This window comes from Lissotriton vulgaris, chromosome 2_1, assembly GCF_964263255.1.
Source record: "Lissotriton vulgaris chromosome 2_1, aLisVul1.2, whole genome shotgun sequence".
In the NCBI taxonomy this organism is placed as follows: Eukaryota; Metazoa; Chordata; class Amphibia; order Caudata; family Salamandridae; genus Lissotriton; species Lissotriton vulgaris.
In genome coordinates this window covers 163,668,944-163,696,112 of record NC_141687.1, presented here as the reverse complement: position 1 = coordinate 163,696,112, position 27,169 = coordinate 163,668,944, and the positions used below count along the sequence as shown (strand labels likewise).

Genomic DNA, 27,169 nt, shown 5'->3' with positions numbered 1-27,169 from the left:
CCTCTCAACTGGCAGGAGTTAATCACTGGATCCATGGATCCCCAACTAATCCAGCCTTCCACTTAGAAAAATACCAAACTGGTCGAGAGCGATACATGGGGGCCCTATTCAGTAAAACTCGGAAAGGCAGCTACCTGGGGCCTCTGTCACACAGGGTGGCTATTTGGCATAAGGACAATAAGTGCTTAGGTTGGGCGGATACCTTCACGAAAGCTACGCCACTGTGGTCATCGCAGAGACTGGGATTACTTTGCTTCCATAAGGGATTTGATAAATGGGACATCATTGGACTCAATAACTTAGGAGAAATGGTCACTAAGGGGAAAATTCTAACCTTCAGAGAACTAAAGTCCAAATATGATCTCACACAAGGAGAGATCTTCAGATACTTACAAATCTGACATGCCATTCTTGCCAATGTGTCTGACCTCCCATCCCTGCCAAACACCTCCAACTTAGAGGACTGCTTGCCTACGGAATCCATTTTGACTAAAGCCATATCCTACACCTACTGTAAACTCTCCAATAACTTACCCGACGCCTTTCAGGCTCTTCGAGTCCGCTGGCAGGCGGACTTGAGAATTTTAGATGATGATGACTGGCAGACTGCATTAATGTCTCCCAGGGAAACAGATATAAACCACTGATTCCGTCTTATACAATTACAAATACTCCACAGGTCCTACCTTTCAAGCGTCCTCCTGGCAAAAATAGTTAGCCGAGGTGACGCGTTGTGCCTCAGAGGGTGCCGCCAAGGCAGTACTTTTTATCATATGCTGTGGGACTGTCCCCACATACGCCCTCTTTGGACTAGAACGTCCATGAAGATGACAAACACACTGGGTAAACACATCCAACTATCATCAAAAATGGGAATCTTATTAGTGAAACGAGCTGTAGCAATGCGCTGGGGTTCCAAAAGACTGCTGCTGACAATTGGTTGGGTGGCAGAAATGGATAAAAGTATGATTGCAGAGAAAACCGTCTACAAACAAAAAGAGTTGCCCTAAAAAGTGGGATAAAAAATGGGGAGGCTGGAATGCTTTTAGAGGAGAAATTTGTACCTCGCCCACGGACGATTTGGCGATGGGAAGAACCAGACCTGGTCCCAACAGCTGTAATAACGCTTGTCGATACACTGTTTTACATGAATGTCATGCCCCACGGTAATAATGTAATTATGATTCTGTGCTTTTTCTCTAATAAAACGTTTTTTTTTTTTTAAATTATAAAAAATTTGAATTTGCCCCTCCAAATAAATGTTAAAATCTCCACATAAAATTATCGGGATATGCCACAATGCCGATTTTACATTAAGCACTTCCAATATACATATCATATATAAGGAGTAGTTTCTGTCCTGTAACTCCAGTTCTGTAGTAGGGGTATCTCTGTTATAGTCATAATCTAGTGAATAGTCCCGCCCATGTGCGTGGACCCCGGCAATCAAAAATAATCTCTTAAGTTGTCAAAATACTGCAGAAACTGCAAAGACACTTAAGAGAGAATTTAAAGACAAATAATGCAGCCTATATCCACAGGCTACACTGTCCAGTACTTCAACTAGAAATTCCACCAAAAATCACCACACACAGCCCAGCCTGCTAGTTTCTACCATAGAGAAACCTGCCTCCCCCAGTCAAAGACTCAGGAATGATAGAGAGGAAGGTAGGGACAGACAAGCCCCATAGGCTGCCATTATGTGGCTTAAATAGGATACTGTGCCTTTAAGAGAACTTTCCAGACTTCTCCCAGTATCCCAGAATGCATAGCAGGTCCAACTTACTTTCAGTTCTTTTTGAAGGTGTATAAAACGCCAGACCTGCAGCATTGTTTACATGAAGAATTCTCCACCGGGGAGGAGGGAGGGCGCTTATGACTATAACAGAGATACCCCTACTACAGAACTGGAGTTACAGGACAGAAACTACTCCTTCTGTAGTAGGGGATCTCTGTGTATAGTCATAATCTAGTGAATAGAATGGCAAGCCCATCCCCACAATTAAGCGGCGGTGGAGAGTAAATACATAATGCCACTATTGTGCGAACAAATTCCACAGCGAAGCCTGTCCAACCTGAGCGTCTGCCCTGGCGTCAGTGTCCAGGCAGTAATGCTTAGCAAAGGTATGAACCGACTTCCAAGTGGCTGCCTTGCAGATTTCAGCAATCGGCACGTTACGGAGCAGAGCCGTCGTGGCAGCTTTGCCCCTGGTGGAATGAGCCTTAGGCTTACCTCCTAAGGTCTTATTAGCCTTCTGATAACACAATTGTATGCAGGACACAATCCACCTAGAGATGGACTGCTTAGAGGTCGCAAGACCCGTCCTGACCGATCCATAATTGATAAACAACTGGTCAGACCTACGAATATCTTTGGTTTTATCCAGATAAAATTTCAACACCCTCCTAACATCCAGAGAATGGAGAGACCTCTCCGCTGGGGACGAAGGGTTCTGATAAAACGTAGGTAAAGTTATAGTCTGGTTGACATGAAAGTCAGAAATAACCTTGGGAAGAAATTTAGGGTGAGTACGCATAACAACCTTAGCAGCATGAAATACAGTATAAGGTTCATTACAACACAACGCCTGAATTTCACTCACCCTGCGGGCCGATGTAATGGTTCTCTCTAAAATGGACTACTGCAATTCTCTTCTTACTGGCCTCCCCAAATCCCACCTGTCTCCCCTTAAATTGGTTCTCCATTCAGCAGCTTGTTTCATATATGTGGCCAAAAGAAGCGACAGCATCACACCCATTTTATCCACCCACGTTGGCTTCCCATTGACGCAAGATCAATCTACAAGTTTATAACTTTACCCCTCGCCATCACGGGGGTGGAGACTTGTCCTCGAGGCTACGCATTTGCTGCGCTGATGACTGAGGCTTGTCGTTATGACCCCCAGGTCCCAAGCAAGAGGTGTGTGTAATTTGTTCTTTAAACATAATTAAAAGAGTTTGTGTTCACTTTTTTAAATAGCTGATCCTAGGGATGAAAGTAAAGGGGTGTGTGTAATTTGTTCTTTAAACATAATTAAAAGAGTTTGTGTTCACTTTTTTAAATAGCTGATCCTAGGGATGAAAGTAAAGGGGACGGAGCCCCGATGCCCTGCCTATAGCTGCTAGGTCAGGTCAGGGTGAATAATCATACCTCTCGCACATTTGCCTTGCAAAGAGGCACCAGGCAAGGTTGTCCTCTGTCCCCCTTACTATTTGCACTAACCCTCGAACAGTTAGCCTACTGAATCAGACGTGACGTTTCTATAAGGGGACTAAAGTGGAGAGAGGATACAGAGGATAAAATATCACTCTATGCGGATGATATCCTTATATACCTGGCTTCCCCCCGAGTCACCCTCAACAGCTTATTTAATGCCATCACTAATTTTGGCAAATATACCGGTTATACTATTAACTGGTCCAAATCAGTATTTTATGTTCTGCACGGCCCCCTGCCTCGTTTACCTCGTGGATATATGATTGAATTGGCCTCAACGGGTTTCAAATACTTGGGCATATTTATTACACCCGACCCCAAACTGTTTTACGAATATAATTTTCTGGGCCCTCTCAAGAGGCTACAAGAAGATGTGAGACACTGGAGATCGCTGCCCCTGTCTCTCCTGGGAAGAGCAGCGCTATTAAAAATGCTAGCACTTCCCCGATTTTTATATGCACTTCAAAACTGCCCATTCCCCATAGCTGACAACTATTTCACCACCATAGAAGGGGAACTTAGTACCTTATTATGGGACGGAAAAGCACTACGCATTGCCCTCCAGAAGCTGACCAAGGGGTGGTATGATGGGGGGATCGCCCTTTCAGATTTACACCTTTATTACTGGGCCTCTCAACTGGCAGGAGTTAATCACTGGATCCATGGATCCCCAACTAATCCAGCCTTCCACTTAGAAAAATACCAAACTGGTCGAGAGCGATACATGGGGGCCCTATTCAGTAAAACTCGGAAAGGCAGCTACCTGGGGCCTCTGTCACACAGGGTGGCTATTTGGCATAAGGACAATAAGTGCTTAGGTTGGGCGGATACCTTCACGAAAGCTACGCCACTGTGGTCATCGCAGAGACTGGGATTACTTTGCTTCCATAAGGGATTTGATAAATGGGACATCATTGGACTCAATAACTTAGGAGAAATGGTCACTAAGGGGAAAATTCTAACCTTCAGAGAACTAAAGTCCAAATATGATCTCACACAAGGAGAGATCTTCAGATACTTACAAATCTGACATGCCATTCTTGCCAATGTGTCTGACCTCCCATCCCTGCCAAACACCTCCAACTTAGAGGACTGCTTGCCTACGGAATCCATTTTGACTAAAGCCATATCCTACACCTACTGTAAACTCTCCAATAACTTACCCGACGCCTTTCAGGCTCTTCGAGTCCGCTGGCAGGCGGACTTGAGAATTTTAGATGATGATGACTGGCAGACTGCATTAATGTCTCCCAGGGAAACAGATATAAACCACTGATTCCGTCTTATACAATTACAAATACTCCACAGGTCCTACCTTTCAAGCGTCCTCCTGGCAAAAATAGTTAGCCGAGGTGACGCGTTGTGCCTCAGAGGGTGCCGCCAAGGCAGTACTTTTTATCATATGCTGTGGGACTGTCCCCACATACGCCCTCTTTGGACTAGAACGTCCATGAAGATGACAAACACACTGGGTAAACACATCCAACTATCATCAAAAATGGGAATCTTATTAGTGAAACGAGCTGTAGCAATGCGCTGGGGTTCCAAAAGACTGCTGCTGACAATTGGTTGGGTGGCAGAAATGGATAAAAGTATGATTGCAGAGAAAACCGTCTACAAACAAAAAGAGTTGCCCTAAAAAGTGGGATAAAAAATGGGGAGGCTGGAATGCTTTTAGAGGAGAAATTTGTACCTCGCCCACGGACGATTTGGCGATGGGAAGAACCAGACCTGGTCCCAACAGCTGTAATAACGCTTGTCGATACACTGTATTACATGAATGTCATGCCCCACGGTAATAATGTAATTATGATTCTGTGCTTTTTCTCTAATAAAATGTTTTTTTTTTTTAAATTATAAAAAATTTGAATTTGCCCCTCCAAATAAATGTTAAAATCTCCACATAAAATTATCGGGATATGCCACAATGCCGATTTTACATTAAGCACTTCCAATATACATATCATATATAAGGAGTAGTTTCTGTCCTGTAACTCCAGTTCTGTAGTAGGGGTATCTCTGTTATAGTCATAATCTAGTGAATAGTCCCGCCCATGTGCGTGGACCCCGGCAATCAAAAATAATCTCTTAAGTTGTCAAAATACTGCAGAAACTGCAAAGACACTTAAGAGAGAATTTAAAGACAAATAATGCAGCCTATATCCACAGGCTACACTGTCCAGTACTTCAACTAGAAATTCCACCAAAAATCACCACACACAGCCCAGCCTGCTAGTTTCTACCATAGAGAAACCTGCCTCGCCCAGTCAAAGACTCAGGAATGATAGAGAGGAAGGTAGGGACAGACAAGCCCCATAGGCTGCCATTATGTGGCTTAAATAGGATACTGTGCGTTTAAGAGAACTTTCCAGACTTCTCCCAGTATCCCAGAATGCATAGCAGGTCCAACTTACTTTCAGTTCTTTTTGAAGGTGTATAAAACGCCAGACCTGCAGCATTGTTTACATGAAGAATTCTCCACCGGGGAGGAGGGAGGGCGCTTATGACTATAACAGAGATACCCCTACTACAGAACTGGAGTTACAGGACAGAAACTACTCCTTCTGTAGTAGGGGATCTCTGTGTACAGTCATAATCTAGTGAATAGAATGGCAAGCCCATCCCCACAATTAAGCGGCGGTGGAGAGTAAATACATAATGCCACTATTGTGCGAACAAATTCCGCAGCGAAGCCTGTCCAACCTGAGCGTCTGCCCTGGCGTCAGTGTCCAGGCAGTAATGCTTAGCAAAGGTATGAACCGACTTCCAAGTGGCTGCCTTGCAGATTTCAGCAATCGGCACGTTACGGAGCAGAGCCGTCGTGGCAGCTTTGCCCCTGGTGGAATGAGCCTTAGGCTTACCTCCTAAGGTCTTATTAGCCTTCTGATAACACAATTGTATGCAGGACACAATCCACCTAGAGATGGACTGCTTAGAGGTCGCAAGACCCGTCCTGACCGATCCATAATTGATAAACAACTGGTCAGACCTACGAATATCTTTGGTTTTATCCAGATAAATTTCAACACCCTCCTAACATCCAGAGAATGGAGAGACCTCTCCGCTGGGGACGAAGGGTTCTGATAAAACGTAGGTAAAGTTATAGTCTGGTTGACATGAAAGTCAGAAATAACCTTGGGAAGAAATTTAGGGTGAGTACGCATAACAACCTTAGCAGCATGAAATACAGTATAAGGTTCATTACAACACAACGCCTGAATTTCACTCACCCTGCGGGCCGATGTAATGGCCACGAGGAACGCCGCCTTCCAGGACAGGTGCTGCAACGAAGCCTTATGAATAGGTTCAAAAGGTTCCTTCATCAACCTGGACAGCACCACATTCAATTCCCATGAAGGCGAGGGAAGCCTGACAGGAGGGAATACTTTCTTCAATCCTTCCAGAAAATCTTTGATCACGGGGATCTGGAAAAAGGAAGTCTGTGAAGGGCATTTCCTGTAGGCAGTCAATGCAGCCAGATGAACCTTAATGGAATGCACATTAAGGCCAGACTGCGCCAAATGTAAAAGGTAAGGAAGGATGACATCCTCCTTACAGGTCGTAGGATCATGGTTCTTAGACTGGCACCAGATACAAAATCTCTTCCACTTGTAAGCATATGAAGTCCTAGTGGAAGGTCTCTTGGACTCCTTCAGAATGTCCATGCAATCATCGGGCAGATTAAGATGGCCATACTGCACTATCTCAGGAGCCATGCCGCCAAACTCAAAGACGAGAGGTTGGGGTGTAACATCCGTCCCCCGAACTTCGTGAGAAGGTCCGGCATGCACAGCAAACGAATGTGAGGAAGGAGAGACCGGTGAAGTAGGTCCGTGAACCACCACTGCCTGGGCCACTCCGGGGCGATGAGTATCATCCGAGCCCTGGACCGGGCCAGCTTGATGAGCACCGCCGGAATCAGGGGAATGGGAGGAAAGGCGTACAGAAAATTGTTCGTCCAGTCGATCCATAATGCATTCCCCAGCGTCCCTTGCTGGAAGTACCTGGAGGCGAAGTCTCTGCACTTGCTGTTTTCGGCGGTGGCGAACAAATCTACATCTGGAGTTCCCCACCTTCCGAAGACTTCTCCTAGTACTTCGTCGTTTATGACCCATTCGTGGTTTTCCTGAAGCAGTCTGCTCAGTGCGTCTGCCTGAACATTTTGCACACCTGGTAGATGGGTGGCCGTTATCGTCAGTCCTCTGGCCAGGAGCCAGTGCCAGATCGTCTGCGCCTCCTGTGACAGAGTGCGCGATCTCGACCCCCCCTGCTTGTTGAGGTAATACATCGTGGTGGTATTGTCCGTCTGTACAAGCAGAGAGTTGGTCCGGAAGGACGGAAGAAAGGCCTTCAGCGCCAAGTGAACAGCTCTGAGCTCCAGGAAATTGATGTGATACGTGGCCTCCATCGGTGACCACGTGCCTTGAATCTTCAGAGTCCCGGAGTGCGCTCCCCATCCCAGAAGAGACGCATCCGTCACGACAGTCTGCGTGGGAATGTCCTTGTGAAAGGGAACCCCTCTGAGGAGATTCTCCGTCGAACACCACCACTTCAGGGACTGAAGAGCATGCAGCGATAGGCGAATCTTGTCGTCCCAAGATCCTTTCCTCTGATCCCACTGGTCCTCCAAGCACTCCTGCAACGGTCTCATGTGCAGCCGTGCGTGTGGCGTCAGGAAGATACAAGAGGCCATCGATCCCAGTAGAGAAGACACCGTCCTCACTGTTGTAGATGGAGTCGTCATAAGAGCCTGAGCCTTCCGAAGGAGTGATAATCGTCGCTCTTCCGAAGGAGACACGCTTGCTGACAGCGTATTGATGGAGGCTCCCAAGTACTGTATGCATTGGACCGGAGACGGGACAGATTTGGCCATGTTGATGTGCAACCCCAGCTTGTTCAAGAGAACGCACGTCTTCTGGAAGTGTGCTCGCGCTTCCGAGAAGGAGGATACCTTGATCAGCCAATCGTCCAAGTAAGGGTAGACGAACACCTTGTTCTTCCTCAGGTGTGCCGCTACCACCGCCATGCACTTCGAGAATGTCCTTGGCGCAGACTTCAGTCCGAATGGGAGTACTGTGTATTGATAGTGATTGGTGCCGACTTGGAACCGCAGGAACTTCCTGTGTTTGTGTGCAATGGGCACATGGAAGTAAGCATCCTGTAGATCTATAGCGCAAAGCCAGTCTCCCTGTTGCAACTGAGGGTAGATCTGGTGCAACGACAGCATGCGGAACTTTTCTCTGCGAATCCACTTGTTTGCCTGTCGCAAATCCAGAATGGGCCTGAACTCGTTCTTGTCCTTCTTGCGAACCAGAAAGAACCGGGAGTACAGACCTCTTCCTCTCTGAGACAGAGGTACGTCTTCTATCGCCCTTTTCCTTAACAGGACATCCGCTTCCGCCTGAAGCTCGCGCAGCTGAAACTGCGAGCTGACCGGGGGAATCGCTGGAGGAGGGCTGGTGAACCGAAGACTGTATCCATTGCAAACAATATTCAGCACCCACTTGTCCTGAGTAATTTTTCTCCACTCTGCCAGAAAAAGTTGGATGCTTCCCCCTACCGGAGTGGGTAACGGATCCGGGGGAAGTAAGTTCCTAGGGCCTAGACCCCGCCTGGCCCTTGGGCGCCGGAGCCGACTGCTGGCCTCCTCTGCCCTTCTGCCGCTTCTGGAACGGCTTACGGAACGGCTGCTGCTGTTGCGAGTGCCCCGAAGCCTGTCCCCGTCCTCGGCCTTGTCCTCCGAACCGCCGTTGGAAAGGGCGGTACTGCTTCTTGGTCTCCTTGGGCTTTTCCAGGCCCACAGCCGTCAGCGTTTCGGCCTCCGCCTTCATGCGGGCCATTTCATCATCTGCGTGCTTCCCGAAGAGGGTCTCCCCGGAAAACGGCAGATTGGCCACCCTCTGCTGCGCGTCCGGTTTCAGGGACGTCAGCCGGAGCCATGCGTGGCGCCGTTGGTTGATCCCGTGGCAGAACCCGTGAGCAGCCAACAGGGAAGAGTCCGCAGCCGCGCTGATTATCTGGTTGGCCACCAGCATCCCCTCACTCAGGACTTCCATGAAGTATTCACGCTGCTCCCGAGGTAAATGCTCCGCAAAGCGCTCGAGGGAGTCCCAGAGGGCGCGGTCGTAACGCCCCAACAGAGCTGTGGCACTCGCCGCTTTCATGGATGTCGCGGAAGTCCCACAGATTTTTCGCCCCGCCGAGTCCATCCACCGAGACTCCTTGTCCGGGGGAACCGTGGAGGTCGGAGTGGTGGCATGCTGCTTGCGGGCCGCCGTGACGATGACGGAGTCAGGCGGAGGCTCCGCTCTCAAAAAGGCCGGATCCGAGTCGGGGGCCCGGTACTTCTTTAGTAGTCTGGACGGGGCCGCTCTCGTCACCGCCGGGGTGAGAAACAGCGCCATAGCCGGTTCTTCCAGGCCGGCACCAAGGGCAGGAGGGGACGAGACATGTGCCTCTGATGTAGAGTCTCGAAAATGACGGACGTCTTCGGAGTAGGCACTGTCAGTGTAATGCCTAGCTTCGCCGCGCCCCTCAACAGGACGTCCTGAAAGGCAACCAGGTCATCTATCGGGGACACTCTGGTGTCCGGCGACCCCGATAGCGTAGGTGAATAGTCCCTGGTCCCAGATGATCTCGTGCGAAAGCGAGATTCGCGCCTCCTATGGCGGTGTCTCGACCTCGTGGAAGATCTGCGCCTAGAGCGAGAACGAGACCTGCCAGCTCTAGGGCGCTCCTTCGGTTTGCGAGGAGGGGTCTTCCGTGGTTCCTCACGGGGTCTCTTCGGATCCTCCCGGGGCTTCGGTTTCGGGGTCCCCTTGGGAGGAGCAGGCAGGGACGGCAGTGAGGTGGACCTCGGCGGAGGAACCACCGGCTGCGGGGTGGCCCCATGCGGAGGGACCGGAGGTGGAGCAGGATCCCCCGAAGGAAGTGGTGGTATGGGCGGAGGGTCCTCCTTAGGTACGGGTGGAGGAGTAGGAGTCCTGGGGCGAGACGGAGTGTACACTTCCGAGTACACCGAGCCCGGTGACCCTTTAGGGGACGGGAGCGGAGACCCATCCCCATCCGCAGGCGACCGCTTCCTCTTGCGTCCACTGGAAGCGGCGTGACTCCTGGGGCTAGAGCCCCCTCTGTGTCGTTTTGGAGAGGGTGACCTACTCCTCGACGCTGACCGCTGTCTGCTGGACGCAGAACGACGCTTCTCCGGCGTCGAATGGCGCTTCCTGGACTCCGGCGTCGAACGTCGTCCCCTCGACGTCGACCCTCTCATCCTCGGCGTCGAACGTCGACTCCTCGACGTCGATCTCCTCTTGCGCGACCTCTCGCGTCGCCCTCTCGACGTCGGGCGGTCCGCCCTCGACGCCGACCGTCGTCGTCTTGATGTCCTCGACGTCGAGGAGCGCCTCGACGACGATCGACGGTGTCGCCTCGACGACGATCGACGGTGTCGCCTCGACGACGACCGACGGTGTCGCCTCGACGGCGAGCGTCGGTGCCGCTTCGACGGCGAGCGTCGATACACGTCCCTGCGCCTTCGGCGTCGGTATGAAGACCTCGACGTCGACGAAGACGATGACGTCGACGGCGGCTTCGACGTCGGCTTCTCCTTCGCCGTCGAGCCGTCACGCCGTCTCGACCCGGAGCCCCGGGGAGACGGGGAGCACGCCGTCGTCATCCCTCTCGACGCCGTCGTCGAAGCCCTCGACGTCGACAGAGAATGGGATCGTTGGCTGGACTTCCTGCCCCCGGGGAGCCCCCCAGGGGCCTCAGCAGAGGCAGAGGGATCCCTCCCAGGCTGCCCAGACCCACCTGCAGCACGTTGACGCCTATCCTCCAGGCCAGCCAGCCTGATCTTCAATCTGTCCCTGAGGGTCCTAGCAGAAAGTTGCTGGCAGATAACACACTCCTCAGGGCCATGATCTTCTGGAAGGCACACGATGCAGACATCATGGGGGTTGCTTTTGGCCTTCTTCCTCTCACATGCTGGGCACTTAACAAAAAGGCCAGGCATTTCGGAGCCCCAAAACGCCTAAAAAACAGCACAAAAGTGAGAAGAGAACACCAAGCAGTAACTGCAACACTTTTAAAAGTCAAAAGTGCAAAAACGAATTCAATAAACCCTTGAAAAAGGGAGAGCTCAATGCCAGGGTCCTGTAAGCAGGAGCCGGAAAAAAGAACTGAAAGTAAGTTGGACCTGCTATGCATTCTGGGATAGTGGGAGAAGTCTGGAAAGTTCTCTTAAAGGCACAGTATCCTATTTAAGCCACATAATGGCAGCCTATGGGGCTTGTCTGTCCCTACCTTCCTCTCTATCATTCCTGAGTCTTTGACTGGGGGAGGCAGGTTTCTCTATGGTAGAAACTAGCAGGCTGGGCTGTGTGTGGTGATTTTTGGTGGAATTTCTAGTTGAAGTACTGGACAGTGTAGCCTGTGGATATAGGCTGCATTATTTGTCTTTAAATTCTCTCTTAAGTGTCTTTGCAGTTTCTGCATTATTTTGACAACTTAAGAGATTATTTTTGATTGCCGGGGTCCACGCACATGGGCGGGACTATTCACTAGATTATGACTATACACAGAGATCCCCTACTACAGAATATATAATATATACATTTGACCCATAGGCTGAGCAAATGGTATATTTTGTTGGTCCAATAAGACAGTCTACAATAGCCCATCTTCCATAATTATCTACCATTACCCTTCCTGTCCCACAGATGCCACCCCGTACCAAAATAGCTACACCCTTGTTAGTGCTGGTCTGCCGAGTTGCAGCAAGAAGCGTATATACCAACTCTTCCATAAATTTCCGTTTAGACCAAGGTATGTGTGTTTCCTGAGTACACACAATGTCTGGTTTCATAATGTGTAATTCTGCGGCTATCCTATGTCTTTAATTGCTATTATTAAGGCCACAAACATTAAACAAGCAGATGCGTATTCCATAAACAGCCATTTCCCATGTGATTGTCAGATATTGCCGGACTCATTACTAATCTTTGTCTAATATTTTTTGACCATGTTAAATAAAACAAGAATACCTGCGCATGGATTAATTTTTGTAATTTATACACCCCTGCTACCCTTTTACACCTTACCCACATACCCCCCTGTGCTCCCAATCCCCTACCCCACCCGGACGCTATCCTGGCTGATGACGGCTGATAGCCAGAAACCGGTACTAGGATGCTTGATTCCGGTCCAGGGAAGACATGGCTTGGAAGTTCGAGCTGGACTGTTCTCATGAGGCACGAGGCCAAGACTGATTTGCATATGGCCATGTCTGAACTGGGGTGGCGTGGTGAGCAAAATAACGATGGATTAAACCCAGATCTGGGACTGGGGGTAAATGTTTTGCCAATATGCAACATTCCGTCCATCATCTTGTGTGTTTTACAAACATTAAACAAGCAGATGCGTATTCCATAAACAGCCATTTCCCACGTGATTGTCCGATATTGCCCGACTCATTACTAATCTTTGTCTAATATTTTTTGACCATGTTTAATAAAACAAGAATACCTGCGCATGGATTAATTTTTGTAATTTATACCCCCTGCTACCCTTTTACACCTTACCCACATACCCCCCTGTGCCCCCAAACCCCTACCCCACCCTGACGCACCCCCTCCCTACTCCCTCTCCCCTGTTTGCAGGCAAATGGGCCTAATGCCCTGTCGATGAAGAGTGAATTCCCCCTATATTACCCCATCCTACCCAACGCTATCTGGCTTCCAAGAAACATAATTAAATACATTGCATGGGTACTTAGCTCACTGCCATAATCTTTATCCAACAGCCGAGTATTACTACATGTACCCCCACATAATACTAACACAGCCAGATTATAACAACGGTCAAATACAAGACCAATTATATACAACCAAGGGGACATTTGTATACATAAATACTTATATGGACACTTATACTGAGGCCTGATATTCTTTTGTTGTCAGCTCTGAGATAAAAAAGCGAGTTTGACCCTTTAGAATCACTTTAAGGGTGGCAGGATTTAACAAAAATACTTGTGCCCCTTTCCCCTGAAAGGGAGCAATCAGCTGGCGCAGCTCCCACATTTTCTCCACCGTTTGGTGACAGAAATCAGGTCTTACAAAGAATTTTGTTTCCTTCCCAGCCCACTTTTTTTCTGGCCGTGCAAGTTCATATATCGCCTGGTGTGCCAAAAAATTATTCAAACAGATCAGAATTGCTCTAGGTCTTACATCCTTATCACTAGGTTTCGTGGCCCTCTGCACTACGTTAGCCCAGTTCCAACTTCTTAATTCGGGGAAGGCCTCTGTGAATAATTCCACCACAAATTTGCAGATATTCTGTTCCTCGATACCCTCTGGAATTCCTAAAATCCACAAATTATTCCTCCGGATTCGATTCTCCAAGTCCACGAGTTTAGCTTGTACATCTTCTCTATGTTGCCTAGAGTCTTCTGACACTGCCTTTTGTGTTGCCATTTCATCTTCAGGTGTGGAGATTTTTGCTTCCGCCTCGTTTAACCTCTCCGTAAACTCATTGCAAGTTTTACCTATCTGCCATTCTGCAATTTTCGACAGGCAGCATGTGCTTTTGCACTTTCCGTACGTGTCTCAGCCCTGTGCTCTGAAATGCATTGATATATTGACTCCAGCAAAATCTCAGCAATCGGATTCACTACTTGAGCTCCATCATCTCCTTCATCAGTCTTAGCCATTTCTGAGATTGTCTCAGTTAAAGTAGGAAGACCCCACATCATATTTTGAGCTGCCTATTCAGCCTCCTTGTCTGCCCTTTGTGTATCATAGTAGTTTTCAAATTGTCCTCTTCAGGGTTTGTGGTATTTAATTCACTGCCAGAGCTAATTGCAGATCCCTCCAAGAGAAATTATTTCAAACCTAATTCTCCATCATCGTCGTCATTTGATGAATCCGAATGATCTGACTGATCTGACATAGAAAAGAAGTTACCTTCCCCTGAATCACTCTTTCTATTAGCACCTTCGATACTCAAATCAGTTACAGTACCCAACGTAGGCATCTCCTCTTGCGGCTTCATTAATACCAAAACGGATTCGGCCATTTTCATTGCCTCTCCAGTATCTCCAGTAGCTACCTCCACATCTATACCTTTTTGTTTTATTTGGTCTTTCTGGTGCTCCTTTCGCTGCGCACCATCAACATATTCAGTTGTTGCTGTTTCTTCATCTTCTATTACTTCCTTAGCCACACTCGTGTTGACAGTGTTGGTTGGTTTTTTTAGGCAAAAATAACCGGGATATCTGGGGTGTCTTCTTACTGCCAGACGATTGCATCACACTCTCTGAACAGGTTCCCTCCTCCTGCTATCAGAAAGGGCAGCCCTGCTCGCTGCATCGCTAACTGTCTTGATTTTCCCTCCAGGTCCAGTTTTGGGAGGCATGACTAAACCTTTTTGCAGTAACAAATGGCCAGCAGTAGATGTGGTTGCTTAAAGAAAAAAAAAGATATTTAAAATCACAAAGTCCCTCCAGAGTCCCACCAGGCCTTAAGAATCCAAAGTCTCATATGCAGACGGTTTATACCGCAGACTCAGAAGTGAGAGAGAGTGCCTACCTCCCCTACTTACAAACTTTGACCCTGAAAAGTATACCTGAGCAAGCCAGGAAAGCATTAGAGGCACCGTTAACCCTAGACGAAATCCAGTCCGCGTTGCAGCAGTTACCAGGAGCTAAGTCTCCGGGGAGCAACGGGTAACCCCCAGAGTTTTACAGGGCCTTTGTGGGCACACTGCACCGACTACTCCTGCAGGTGTACCTAGAGGTCTTTGAGCAGGACACCCTCCCGCCCAGTATGAGGCAGGGTGGAATTTGCATGATACTGATACCATGAGGAGACCCGTGTGAGCCTTACTCATATTATCCAATTATAATTATAAATAGGATGCCAACATTTTATGTAAACTACTAGCATCCCGCTTATGGCACTGTATGCCACACCTGGTACACGAGGATCAATGTGGCTTTATACCTGAACGCAACACAGCCATGAATTTATGCGTACTTAACCACATCAAGCACAAAGTACGAGACCGGCAGGAGGAGATGGTGCTCGTCTCTATAGACCTAGTTAAGGCATTTGACACAGTGGATTGGGGATACCTCTCAGAGGCACTTAAAGTTGTGGGAATGGGCCCAAAATTCTGCTGTTGGGTCCGGATATTATACACTAACCCTTGTGCAAGAATCAAACTGGGGGGCGCACGCTCCGAAGAATGGCAGCTGGGACGGCTGCCATTTTTACAGAGCCACGGGTGGAGCAGTGGGGACTCACGGTGAGAGACACAACTCACATCATCTCTCTCTACCCAGATGATGCGCTTTTTTTTTTATCTGTGTATCTGACCTGTCCTCGGGTAGCGATGCCGGCACTGCTGCACCAGTTGGATAGGTTTGGGGAGGTCTCAGGGTTGAGAATTAACCGAAATAAGTCATTTGATTTTAGCCGCAGTACCCCTTGGTGATCTCCAGGAACTGGGCCTTTGATGGGAAAGGGTGAGCTTCCGGTACTGGGGGGGTTCAAGTTGTGCTTACAGATGCACAGATAGTGGCCATGAACGTGGATAGGACACTCGCGCCCCTCTGACGTTCTGTGACATTCTGGAACACCCTTCCACTGTCCCTGATGGGCGGGCTAGCCATCTCAAAGATGGTAATGCTTCTGAGAACCCTATATGCGCTCCAGAACTCATTTTCTCCGCTTTCGACATGTATTTTTAAACAACTGAATATGATCCTGACCTCACTGCTTTGGGCGGGAAGAAGGAGTACAGTGGTCCTAAATACTTTGATACGCAGTTATGAGGTGGGAGTCCTGGAAGCTCCCCGCTTTGATCTATATTATTATGCAGCTTAGCTCCAACACGAGGTGAGATGGATGGCAGAGGAGGATAACTGGGAAAAGTGTCTGTTAGCAGGTAGAGCTGACCCATTAACGCTTCAGACTGCACTTATGAAGGGTAAGGGAGTGAAGGTACTCTCCTATATGTAGTGTGACACACGGCAAACATCTGGCAAAGATATGTTGAGAACATTTTAGGGAAAATCCCCACTCCATAGAAAGTTATCAATATGGGTCCTAGCCCCCTTCTTGAGAGATGGGTACACACATGTCGTTCCAGGCTGGAGAGAAGGCGGCTGGGCGTCCTCGCAGACCTGTTCCCAAATGAGATCCTTATTTCCTATGAACAGGCCAGTGAGTGTTTTAATCTAGGGCTGGGGCACTTCTTGCACTATGGAGGTATTCAGGAGGTAGTTAAAATCACCTGGTCAACATACCCAGATATCCACCAAACAACACATACAGTAGAAATCCTACTTTCATGTGGTGCTGGTAGAAGAATGGTCTCCCTCCAGTATAAAGCAATAAAGCAAGACTCTACACCTCCGATCCCACCATCAAAGGTGGCTTGGGAACATGAATTGACACCTGTAAAGTTAGCACATTTCACATGATAAAGATGGTAAGTGCCCCAGGTGTACCGCGGAGGACGCAGGCTTACTTCATCTGGCATGGGGATGCTCTTGGTGAGACAGTTCTGGACGGAATGGTACATAAAGTACAGGAGGTCCCAGGACTTCCGCTAAATGAGGAACCACTGCACAGTTTACTAGCACACATACGGAAGTCCAAAAACCGGAAGTTACCTTATAAATTGTTGCAATTAATTATGGCCAGATGCAGGGTGGCCATAAAATGGATGGGGCAAATAGGCCCAAAGATGTTACTCTGGATCAGGGACATTAGAAAATGGGTGTTAGCTGAAGAGACGCATATGAAGCTCACACGCCGGGATAAAAACCTGCAATCAGATTTAATGGAATAGAAGGAATTGTGTATCGCTGGGTTTTTAACGGCAGGAGGGGGGGGGGTCTGATCTAAGGGCCTCAGACAGCGAGAATAACAAGGAAGAGCATCTAGAGAGGGGAACACAGGGCGAATGAATGTTATAAGTGTATCACCTATGCATGTGTAGCCTAATCTATGTTCCTTTTAATATTGTGACATAGTTATAATATGATTGTGGGAACCCTATTGTTCTGCACTCGCCTCAGCACTGTTACTCCAGTCCAAAACAAGGTGAAGAATACACTGTATGCTGTACCGTTGATGTTCTGTTTTAATGGAGAAAAAAAAGGTTTAAAACAAATATATATTTATTTATTCAAATGCTAGCACTCACAATTGAATCGGCAAGGCGTCGCTCACTGAATCTCCATTTGTGTTTCATTGATTTTTGTTCTGCTTTTGATACTATGCAGAGGAATATTCTCTTGGATAAGTTATCGAAACTGGGAATTTCACCTAAACTCTTGGGAGCGATTCAATTGCTGTACACGAATACTTGGACAAGAGTAAGGTTGGGCCAAGGCACAACAATTTAAAAAAAGTATTTATAAGGAACGGTTTAAAACAAGGTTGTGTCTTGGCCCCAATCTTGTTCAATTTATATCTTGCTGACATTTCTTCAGGTTTGAATAGCATTAACTCACACTCTCCATACAGGTCTCCCACTTATTGTATGCCAACAATATTATTCTGCTTCGCTACAAAAAGGTGGGGCTGCAGCAGTTAATTAGTGAAACCGCGTTGTATGCTTTGTCCCAGGGGTTAAAGGTCAACTTAAACAAGACAAGACAAAAACAATGTTGTTGTCAAGGGGTTTAGCAGCTTGCCCAAAGCTCAGCATATAAGGGTCCGTGTTGGGAGTCGGTTCAAGAGTATACATATTTGGGGGTTATACTAGATGTGAGGGGCTCATTTAAGAACCAGTGTGCTGCACTACAAAGAAGGAACAATTCTTTAACTGTTGCATTTGCCTCCTTCCAGAATAACTTAAAAGGGCTGTCCCTCAAGAAATTACTACAAGTTATGTCAGCTAAACATGTTCCATCTTTGACATTCGGCGTGAAGATTTTAAGAGGGAAGGCTGATAACATCATAGATAAGCTTGTAACAGGGACTTTCTGTCGCCTGTTCATACTCCTTCAGCAGGTATTGCCAGCACATATTCGATTAGAGTTTGGGCTTAGAAGACAGTACTTAAACAGCTTGGGGGCATTTGTAAAAGTCTGCCACTAACTTAGAAATGATCATAATTCCACACTTATGACAGTTGTTTGGGAGGGAATAAGTGATAGTAAACACATGCAGGCCCATGAATATTTCAATTTGGCTTCATATACGTTCAAGACAGAACAACTATGGGCCTTACCCCTCTTTCAGGCTGCATTTAACAGCGTTATCAATGGGTGTATTAAAGAAATGTCTTCATTATTGGACAGAGAGGCATTTGCAAAAAGATCCCAAGCATGAATGGTAATTGCAACATATGGCAAGCTACACCCTCAGAATTATCTAGGGGACCTGAATGGTCTAAATGCAAGCTGAAGTTTATGAGACTCCGGCTTGGCAATTTTCAATTTTGCAGTGATGCACCAGCTTGGAAAAAGCTGAGTAGTGAAATGTCATGCTGCCTCTGCTACAAGAGAGAAGATATTTGACATATAGTTTGTTACTACCCCGCTTTAGCAACTGAACGCAGAAGTCTGTTAAGGTAGGACTTTAATCGTCAAGCTATACAAACATGCTGCCACGCAGTGATAACCTGCCTGCAGGGAGAAGCTTTACAATTTACTGGAAGATTTTTAAAGTTCGTAGATATAGCAGAGAGGAGCCTGGTTAATAGTGCATAGTAAAGGTCTCTTATCGTTATTATTTTATTAATTCATGAAAAAAACCCTAGAAGGGCAGATAAATAAATTACCTAGAAGGGTAGGTAAATCTTAAACGAATGGAGCGATGTTCTCAAAAGACGAGTAATTGGAATACCATGAAATAATTAGGGCTTAGCGTGCACAAGCCTTGTGAGGATTTTTAATATAGGCACTTTGGGCCACATGCATCAAGCATTTTACGTGTCGCAAACGATGGCTGGCACAAAAAAAGAAAGAACTGATGTCAGCGCGCGGAGGCGGCGTCTAAGTAGACACTGCAATGTCATCCCGGTGACCACAACGCAGACCAACTGCACCTACAGACGTGCAGGGGTACTGCTACGAAAACATTTCTCTGGATCCAGTTTGACGCCTGGGGGTAATTCTAAGGTAAGGAATCTATAACTACGTACTCTTTCAGATATATTTTTCTTATAAGAAACAAAACCCTGTTCACCGAGGTGGCTAGGTAACTGGAAACCACAGGCAAAAAATACGTAACCTCAGTAATGTTGGTACTGCTGAATATTGTATTCTATTGACAAATTACATACCAGTTACCGACTCTTAAAAATATTTTACTTACTCTGTCTTAGGGGATCTATTTGCACGGTCGCTCCCCCACGCTTCCCGATCCCACTCCCTGCTGGGCTGCTGCTGGCTACATTTTGCATCGTGACCTGTGCTGTGCTGTTGCAATTGGTATCGTGATCTGTGCTAAGTTTATTTATCGCATTGTAGTCGGACTTGAATAACGCTTGCCTCACCTCATATTGTCATTTTGCTCCGCTCGATCTGCTGAACATTTATTTATTTTTATTTTAGCGCTCTCTGCTTACTGGGACTTTTGTGCTCACGGGGCTTTGATACATCTGCTGTCCCTGCCTCGCTTCGCCTTTGACCCTCCATTTTGTTTGTTGGTTTCCCCTGTCCGCCCTTCCTCCCCGCTACCGCCTCCCAGCTGCTGCCCCTCCCACGCTCCGCCCCCTCCACTATCCATTTAAGGCTGATGACCCAACGCGCAGCGTCCACGCGCTGCGTCCACGCCGAAGGTGCGCCAAAGGTAAGCCCGTCTACGCCCGTCCGCGCCAAGACCGCGCCCAGCGCCGACCCCCTGGTCCTCGCAATGCCCAGCCCACCCGCATTACATACGACTCATCCACCCTCCTAGCACTTAATCCTGGCAGACTCCCTACCTGTGCCCTAGCCACACCCGGACACACCCATGGACCCTTCACATGCCTCTCCTGCAAGCACGCATGCATCAAGACCCACATCACATCCACAAACACCAAACAGAGATCCGACACTAACCACCTTAATTGCATCCTTCTCAACACCCGCTCGGTTCACCAACACGCCATCGACCTATGGAACCTACTGGACACCTTCTCTCCAGACGTCGCATTCCTAACAGAAACTTGGATGAACGCCTCTTCAGCTCCAGACATCACCATAGCCATCCCGGAAGGCTACAAAATCATACGAAAAGACCGCACCAACCAAATAGGAGGAGGCATTGCCATTGTTCATAAGAACTCCATCCACATCTCAACCAGCTCCGACACCAACCTCACCAGCGCCGAACACCTTCACTTCCAAATCCACACAGACCCCAAGACCACACTCAGAGGCACACTCCTCTACAGGCCCCCAGGATCCCGTGCACAATTCTGTGATGACATCACTGACTTCATCACCCCTCACGCCCTCCCCTCCAAGGACTAAATTCTACTGGGAGACCTCAACTTTCACCTGGAAAAGAGCAACGACAGCAACACCACCCCCCTTCTGGACAATCTTGCCAACCTTGGACTCAATCAACTAGTTAACACCCCCACCCACTACGCAGGACACACTCTCGACTCTATCTTCACCTCCAGCAAACATGTCTCCTTCAGTCACACCACAGCTCTCCACTGGACAGACCACAGCTGCATTCACTTTGTCTACAAAAAGACTGCAACCCACTTCCACCCCCAACCTACTCTGCGAAGAAACTGGAACAAAATCACCATCGATCAGATCTCCACATCGCTTCTCCAAAACCCCCTGCCTAGTCATCGAACCCTAACCAAGCAGCCATTAACATCACGCAATGGCTGACCAATAGCGCAGACAGCCTAGCACCTTTGAAAAAACGTCAAACCAAGCTTGGCTGCAGAAACGCACCCTGGTTCAACGATGAGCTTAAGAAATCCAAGAAACTCTGTCGCTCCCTTGAGAAGGCCTGGAAAAAAGACCCAAACTCCAGCAGCAAGGACGCCTTCAAAAACGCCATCCGCATCCACCACCAACTGATCCGGACAGCCAAGAAAGCCTCATTCAAAGACAGACTAGACAACAACGCCCATAACAGCAAGGAATTATTCAACATCGTCAAAGAGTTTACCAAACCCACTGCCAACTCAAACGACATCACTCCATCTCAAACCCTCTGCGACTCCTTAGCTTCATTCGTCCACAACAAAATCTCAGACATCCACAACAGCTTCGACAACCAACCCAGAGACAAACCCACTCAACGTTCTACAGATCCTTCACCACCCCTGAACACCCTCAATAACTGGAACCCAATCTCCACTGATGACACCATCCGCCTGATGAACTCCATCCACTCAGGATCCCCCACAGACCCATGCCCTCACCACATCTTCAACAAAGCAGACTCCATCATCGCACCCCACCTCCGAGACGTCAGCAACTCCTCCCTCAACTCAATCACCTTCCCGGAAAGCTGGAAACACGCCGAAGTCAGCGCCCTTCTGAAAAAACCCACAGCTGACCCCACCAAACTCAAAAACTACTGCCCCATCTCGCTCCTTCCATTCCCCGCCAAAGTCATCGAGAAAGCAGTCAACAACCAGCTCGCCGCCTTCCTCGAAACCAATAAAGCCCTCGACTCCTCTCAATCCGGCTTCAGAGCCAAACATAGCACTGAGACCGCACTCATTGCAGCAACGGACGACATTCGAACACTACTGGACAATGGAGACACAGTCGCCCTCATCCTCCTTGACCTCTCCGCAGCCTTTGACACAGTATGTCATAGCACTCTACAACAACGCCTCAGAAACATTGGAATCCAAGGAAAAGCACTGGACTGGATCACCTCGTTCCTCGCCGGAAGAACTCAGAGAGTCCACCTCCCACCGTTCAAGTCAGAGGCCTCTGAAATCATCTGTGGCGTCCCACAAGGATCCTCACTCAGTCCTACCCTCTTCAACGTATACATGAGCCCCCTCGCGACCATCGCCCGCCAACACAACCTCAACATAATCTCCTACGCTGACAACACCCAACTGATCCTCTCACTCACCAAAGACCCTAACACCGCCAAAACCAACCTACATAAAGGAATGAAAGAAGTAGCAGAGTGGATGAAGCTCAGCCGTCTGAAACTGAACTCAGACAAAACAGAAGTCCTTATCTTAGGGACCACCCCCTCCGCCTGGGACGACTCTTGGTGGCCAGCGGCCCTTGGAAAAGCGCCCATCCCGACGGACCACGCACGGAACCTGGGCGTCATCCTGGACTCCTCACTCTCGATGACCAGACAAGTCAACGCCGTTTCATCATCCTGCTTCAACATTCTTCGCATGCTCGAAAAAACATTTCGCTGGATCCCCACCGAAACCAGAAAAACGGTCACCCACGCACTGGTTACAAGCCGCCTGGACTACGGAAACACCCTATACGCCGGCACCACCGCAAAACCTCAGAAAAAACTACAACGCATACAGAACGCATCAGCTAGACTCATACTTGACATCCCGCGTAAAGACCACATCTCCAATCACCTGAAAGACCTCCACTGGCTCCCTGTCAATAAGAGAATAACTTTCCGCCTCCTCACCCACACACACAAAGCACTCTACGAACTTGGTCCCGAATGCCTCAACACGCGAGTTTCCTTCTACACCCCCCCCCCGTCAGCTTCGCTCTTCCAACCAAGCCCTTGCCGCTGTTCCTCGCATCAACAAAACCACCATGGGAGGTAGATCCTTCTCCTACCTGGCGGCCAAAACCTGGAATTCACTTCCCATTCACCTCCGACTCACCCCAAACCACCTAGCATTCAGAAAACAACTTAAAACCTGGATATTCGACAAATATTTTCCCTACCCCTCCTCAAGCGCCTTGAGACCCTCTGGGTATGTAGCGCGCTATATAAATTATTTGACTTGACTTGACTTGACACATATCATTGAACAGCAGTGAAAACTTAGTGCACAAATGGCACACACCTGCCTGAAACCCTTCATTTCTCTTTTTCAATGTCCAAGTATTAGGACTCCAGGGGCCAGATGTAGGTAATCCAGATTTACCGATTCTAAAATACCGAATTTTACAGATTCGGTATTTTAGAATCGGTTAATGGGATGTAGGTATTCATTCGGTAAATTTTACCGAATTGGTAAGATTCAGTAAATTCCGAATCGGTATTTACCGATTCGGTATTTCCCATTTTGCCTCTAGGCCCATAGGAATGAATGGGAATTACTGAATCGGTATTTTAAGGAATCGGACGCGTCCAGGAAACATGCCCGATGGATTCTCTTTCCTGCCTTCGATTGTTTCAGGCAGATAACATTTTGTGATTCATTCTATTCATAACGGATCTACTTTGGCTATTAGGAACTGTGCGCACCACGCAATTTGATGCAGTGACGTCTCACTCCTGCCAACATTTGTCAAGCCTGGAGAACCGAGGAACTCCCTCTCTTCACAACTGATATGTGAAAGACACTCTTCTTCCCCCGCGCCATTCTCTGTGCTGGTGTCACATGCCCCCCTCCCCAACATATCACTGGTCCTGAAGAAGACCCTAGCAGTAAGGTGCAAGATACCTACGGATATAGGGGTCGAAACGTCGACTTCACAACAAATTGCCAATACCGAATTGACAGTGACTAATCAACTGTGTTCATTATGGTTATATGGCATATATATATGTCAACTGTGGATTTTAACCATCTGTTATATATGTTGTATACAGACCAAAACTGTATGTGATTTTTTGTCACTTGACCTTCTTTTCATTTCACTACTCATTTTTCTTACTTCCCCCTTTCTCCCTCTTGACACCACACACTTTAATGTGAATCCTGTTCAAGGTGTTTTTGTAAATTTGTTCTAACAATATGTTTTGTTGCTCCAATATTTTTTGTCTTCCCAATGTGATTAAATAACATTGGTGTTCCATATTTCTTTTTCATGACTTGTGTCCTGTAAGAATCCCTTTGCCTCCCCCCTTTTTGAAGCCATTAAGGCGCTGGGACCATTCTTATGTTTACAGTATCTGTGCTCAGCCACATATGAACTTGAGTTCCTTTTAAAATGTTTTCTTGCTCCAGTACGTCTAGGGTCCTAATGACATCTTACATACCTCCAGGTAGGAGTAAACCAACTCAAAATATGAAAATATGATATAAACAAGGTATAATCTGGCAAGCAGATGAAATACTCACCTCTGTTGAAGGGCAAGATTTAGAACTGTTATGGGATTCAGATTTTGGTGAATTTGGAAAGCTTTCCACTTTCTTCTTTTCCTTCTCATTAATGAGAGAAGAGTTTTCAATTGTAAATTTGGTAATATTGCATACTGCATGCCGTGGCTGATGCAAGCCTTCCATTTCCACACCTCCATCCTTGATATTGTCATCCTTACTAGGTAAAGAGGGTGTGGGCACATCTGAAAAAGAAATCAGTTTTAATATTAGAAAACTGCATTGAGCAGAGAAGAATCCCACTGCACAAAGAGAGCAACATTAAGTTAGTGAAGGTGAACTGATCCCTAATCAAACCATAAGTGCGAACCTGACCAGCATAGTGAAAAAATGCAAAGTAAAAACTAACAAGCTGTGAAGGAGTGTTGAGGAAAGTAGAAAGGCAGATGGGAAATCTTGAGTGGAATTGTGGGCCTTCTCCATGCAGGGCCAGTCTTTAACTTGATTTTATGCAACAGTATGCCAGTGTGACAATATATATTTTTTTATATTTGAAAGTTCCCTTGGAAGGCACACACTTTCACAACTTTCAGAGAACTGTCTGGTGGACTTCTACACTGCTAAGCCAGGAATTCAGTCACAGGATGGATTTGAGGGATTCTGTGATATAGTTAGATCTTTGAGAGTCGTTCCAAAATGTTAAGGCTCGTTCAGCTGAATTCCTTGGCTCTTGCACTGTAGACCCAACTAACAAACATATCCCCATATCCAACCATACCAAACTCCAGGTTTCTACTGAAAATATTTTACCAGTAACATTACCAGATAATGAAAGTTATACAAAACTGGAGTGGCTCTCATCAAGACTCAGGTGTTCCCAACTCAACACATCCCAGGAGGAAGAGGGATCTAAAGAGACAGAGCAAGTTAAACTGGATCAGACAAGAACCGGCACTCTTTAGGCCGGCTTCCTATACACTGAATAAACATTTGTTTTTGAAAATCTCATTTTATCATTGTGTCAGACTAACAATATACCTTTCTCGTTATGATTTGCCTTGGGGGAGGAGCAGCACGGAGTGGTTGGCAGTTCAGACGTCACCACAGTTGAAGGTAAGAAGTCGATTTTTCCAGTATGTAGACGAAAGCGCTCAAGTTCCTGAGACAAGAGGCTAAACTGCTTTGTCTGGCTGCGGCACTTCTCTTCCAAGTCCTTTACCCGAGTCTAAAAAGAATAGAGGCAAATGTGACAGCCCACAATTTAAAAGGTGAGCATAATAAGCATATGTTTTTATTGTCATAGGTTAAGACTTTTTCACAGATCGATGATGCGAACTTCTTCCCAGCAATGATTATGTTGGAATAAAAGGTACTGTAATCGTCAAAATGGAAAACCTCCATGAACATTGAGTGAAGCTCGTCTACAATATGCATACTACCTTCTTCCCACCTCAAACAGAACTACTATACCGTCATATACACCATTTAACTCAAATACTAACTTCTGCAACTGATAAGCACCTGTTATACAATTTCTTTAATATAGACGTTTTTCTTTAAAAAAAAATTCTTACGGAATTTATTTTTCAAAAACTAATATTTTTCATACCTTTATGACATTAAAATAAGGTGACACTTTCTTTAGCAGGGACACATGAAAGACTGGATGAATTTTGATTTGTGGAGGAAGGCACTGAGTTTATTGCCTGCTCTACTGGATAAGGACCTACAAAACGAGGCTGAAATGTTCTATTCCCTCTAACCCTCAGATTCTTGGTACTCGACCAAACCTTATCTCCCACCTGTAAGGTTGGCCCAGATCTCCTTCTCTTGTCTGCATTTAGTTTATATCATTCTTTAGCCAGTGTTTAATTTCTAATGGCAGATTCTTGAACTTCTGTTAGATGGTAAACTAAATCTTGAACCACAGGCACTGTTACCTCTTGAAAGGCTACTGAAGAGTTTAGGTGCCTCCTATAATTTAAACAGAATGGGGAAAACCCAGTGGAAGCATTCTTTAAGTTGTTGCAAACTCAGCTGCGCAAAGAAGAGCTGGCCAATCACCTTCCTGGTCTAGCAGAAACAGTCTCAGATATTTCTCCAGATCTTGATTTGTTCTTTCTGTCTGACCATCAGTTTGTGGATGGAAAATAGTGGAGTATCTGTTTTCGATACCTAATCTTTTAATAAAGACCTTCCAATAATGAGACAGAAATTGGGACCCCCCATCAGTGATTAGAGTCTTAGGGATTCCATGAACCTTAATCAATTGTTGATTGCATTGCATGGCCAGTTGTTTTGCAGTTGGGTTCCCTTTTAAAGTGACAAAATGAGCCATTTTGGAAAAGGCATCTACCATAACCAGGATTGCACTATAACATTGACTGGAGAGTAACTCTACACTTAGATCCATAGTGATTGTGTGCCAAGGGTGAGGGGGTGTGGGCAGAGATTTTAATAGTCCCTTAGGGGCTTGCCGGTCCGACTTTCCTCATGCACAGACCTCCCATCCTCCCACATACTGTTGAACGTCCTTCGCTAAGGTAGGCCACTAGAACGGTCTCTTCACTAATTCTTCGGTTCGATGATTTCCTTGTTGACCAGCTAGGGCACTGTCATGAATGTCCAACAGAGCTTGCTCTTGGAGTTCTCGAGTTGGTAAATACAAGGCTTTTGCATGAAAGGCCAATTGCTGACTAACTTCTCTCAGGGAATTCTTTCCTGCCCACTCTTGCATCTCTTCCAGAGTAATTTCTTTTC

At 47.1% G+C, this 27,169-nt stretch overlaps 1 protein-coding gene across 1 annotated transcript in view; it reads right to left on the bottom strand.

The window, feature by feature from the left end:
• Positions 1-27,169, bottom strand: part of TSPOAP1 (TSPO associated protein 1) — a 2,768,302-nt gene that overhangs the window by 1,428,317 nt on the left and 1,312,816 nt on the right. The window contains exons 22-23 of the mRNA XM_086954028.1: positions 25,448-25,634; positions 24,431-24,654 (exon numbers count right to left, since the gene is read on the bottom strand). Of these exons, the coding sequence (XP_086810154.1) occupies positions 24,431-24,654; positions 25,448-25,634 (411 nt within the window). The remainder of the gene's footprint in view (positions 1-24,430; positions 24,655-25,447; positions 25,635-27,169) is intronic.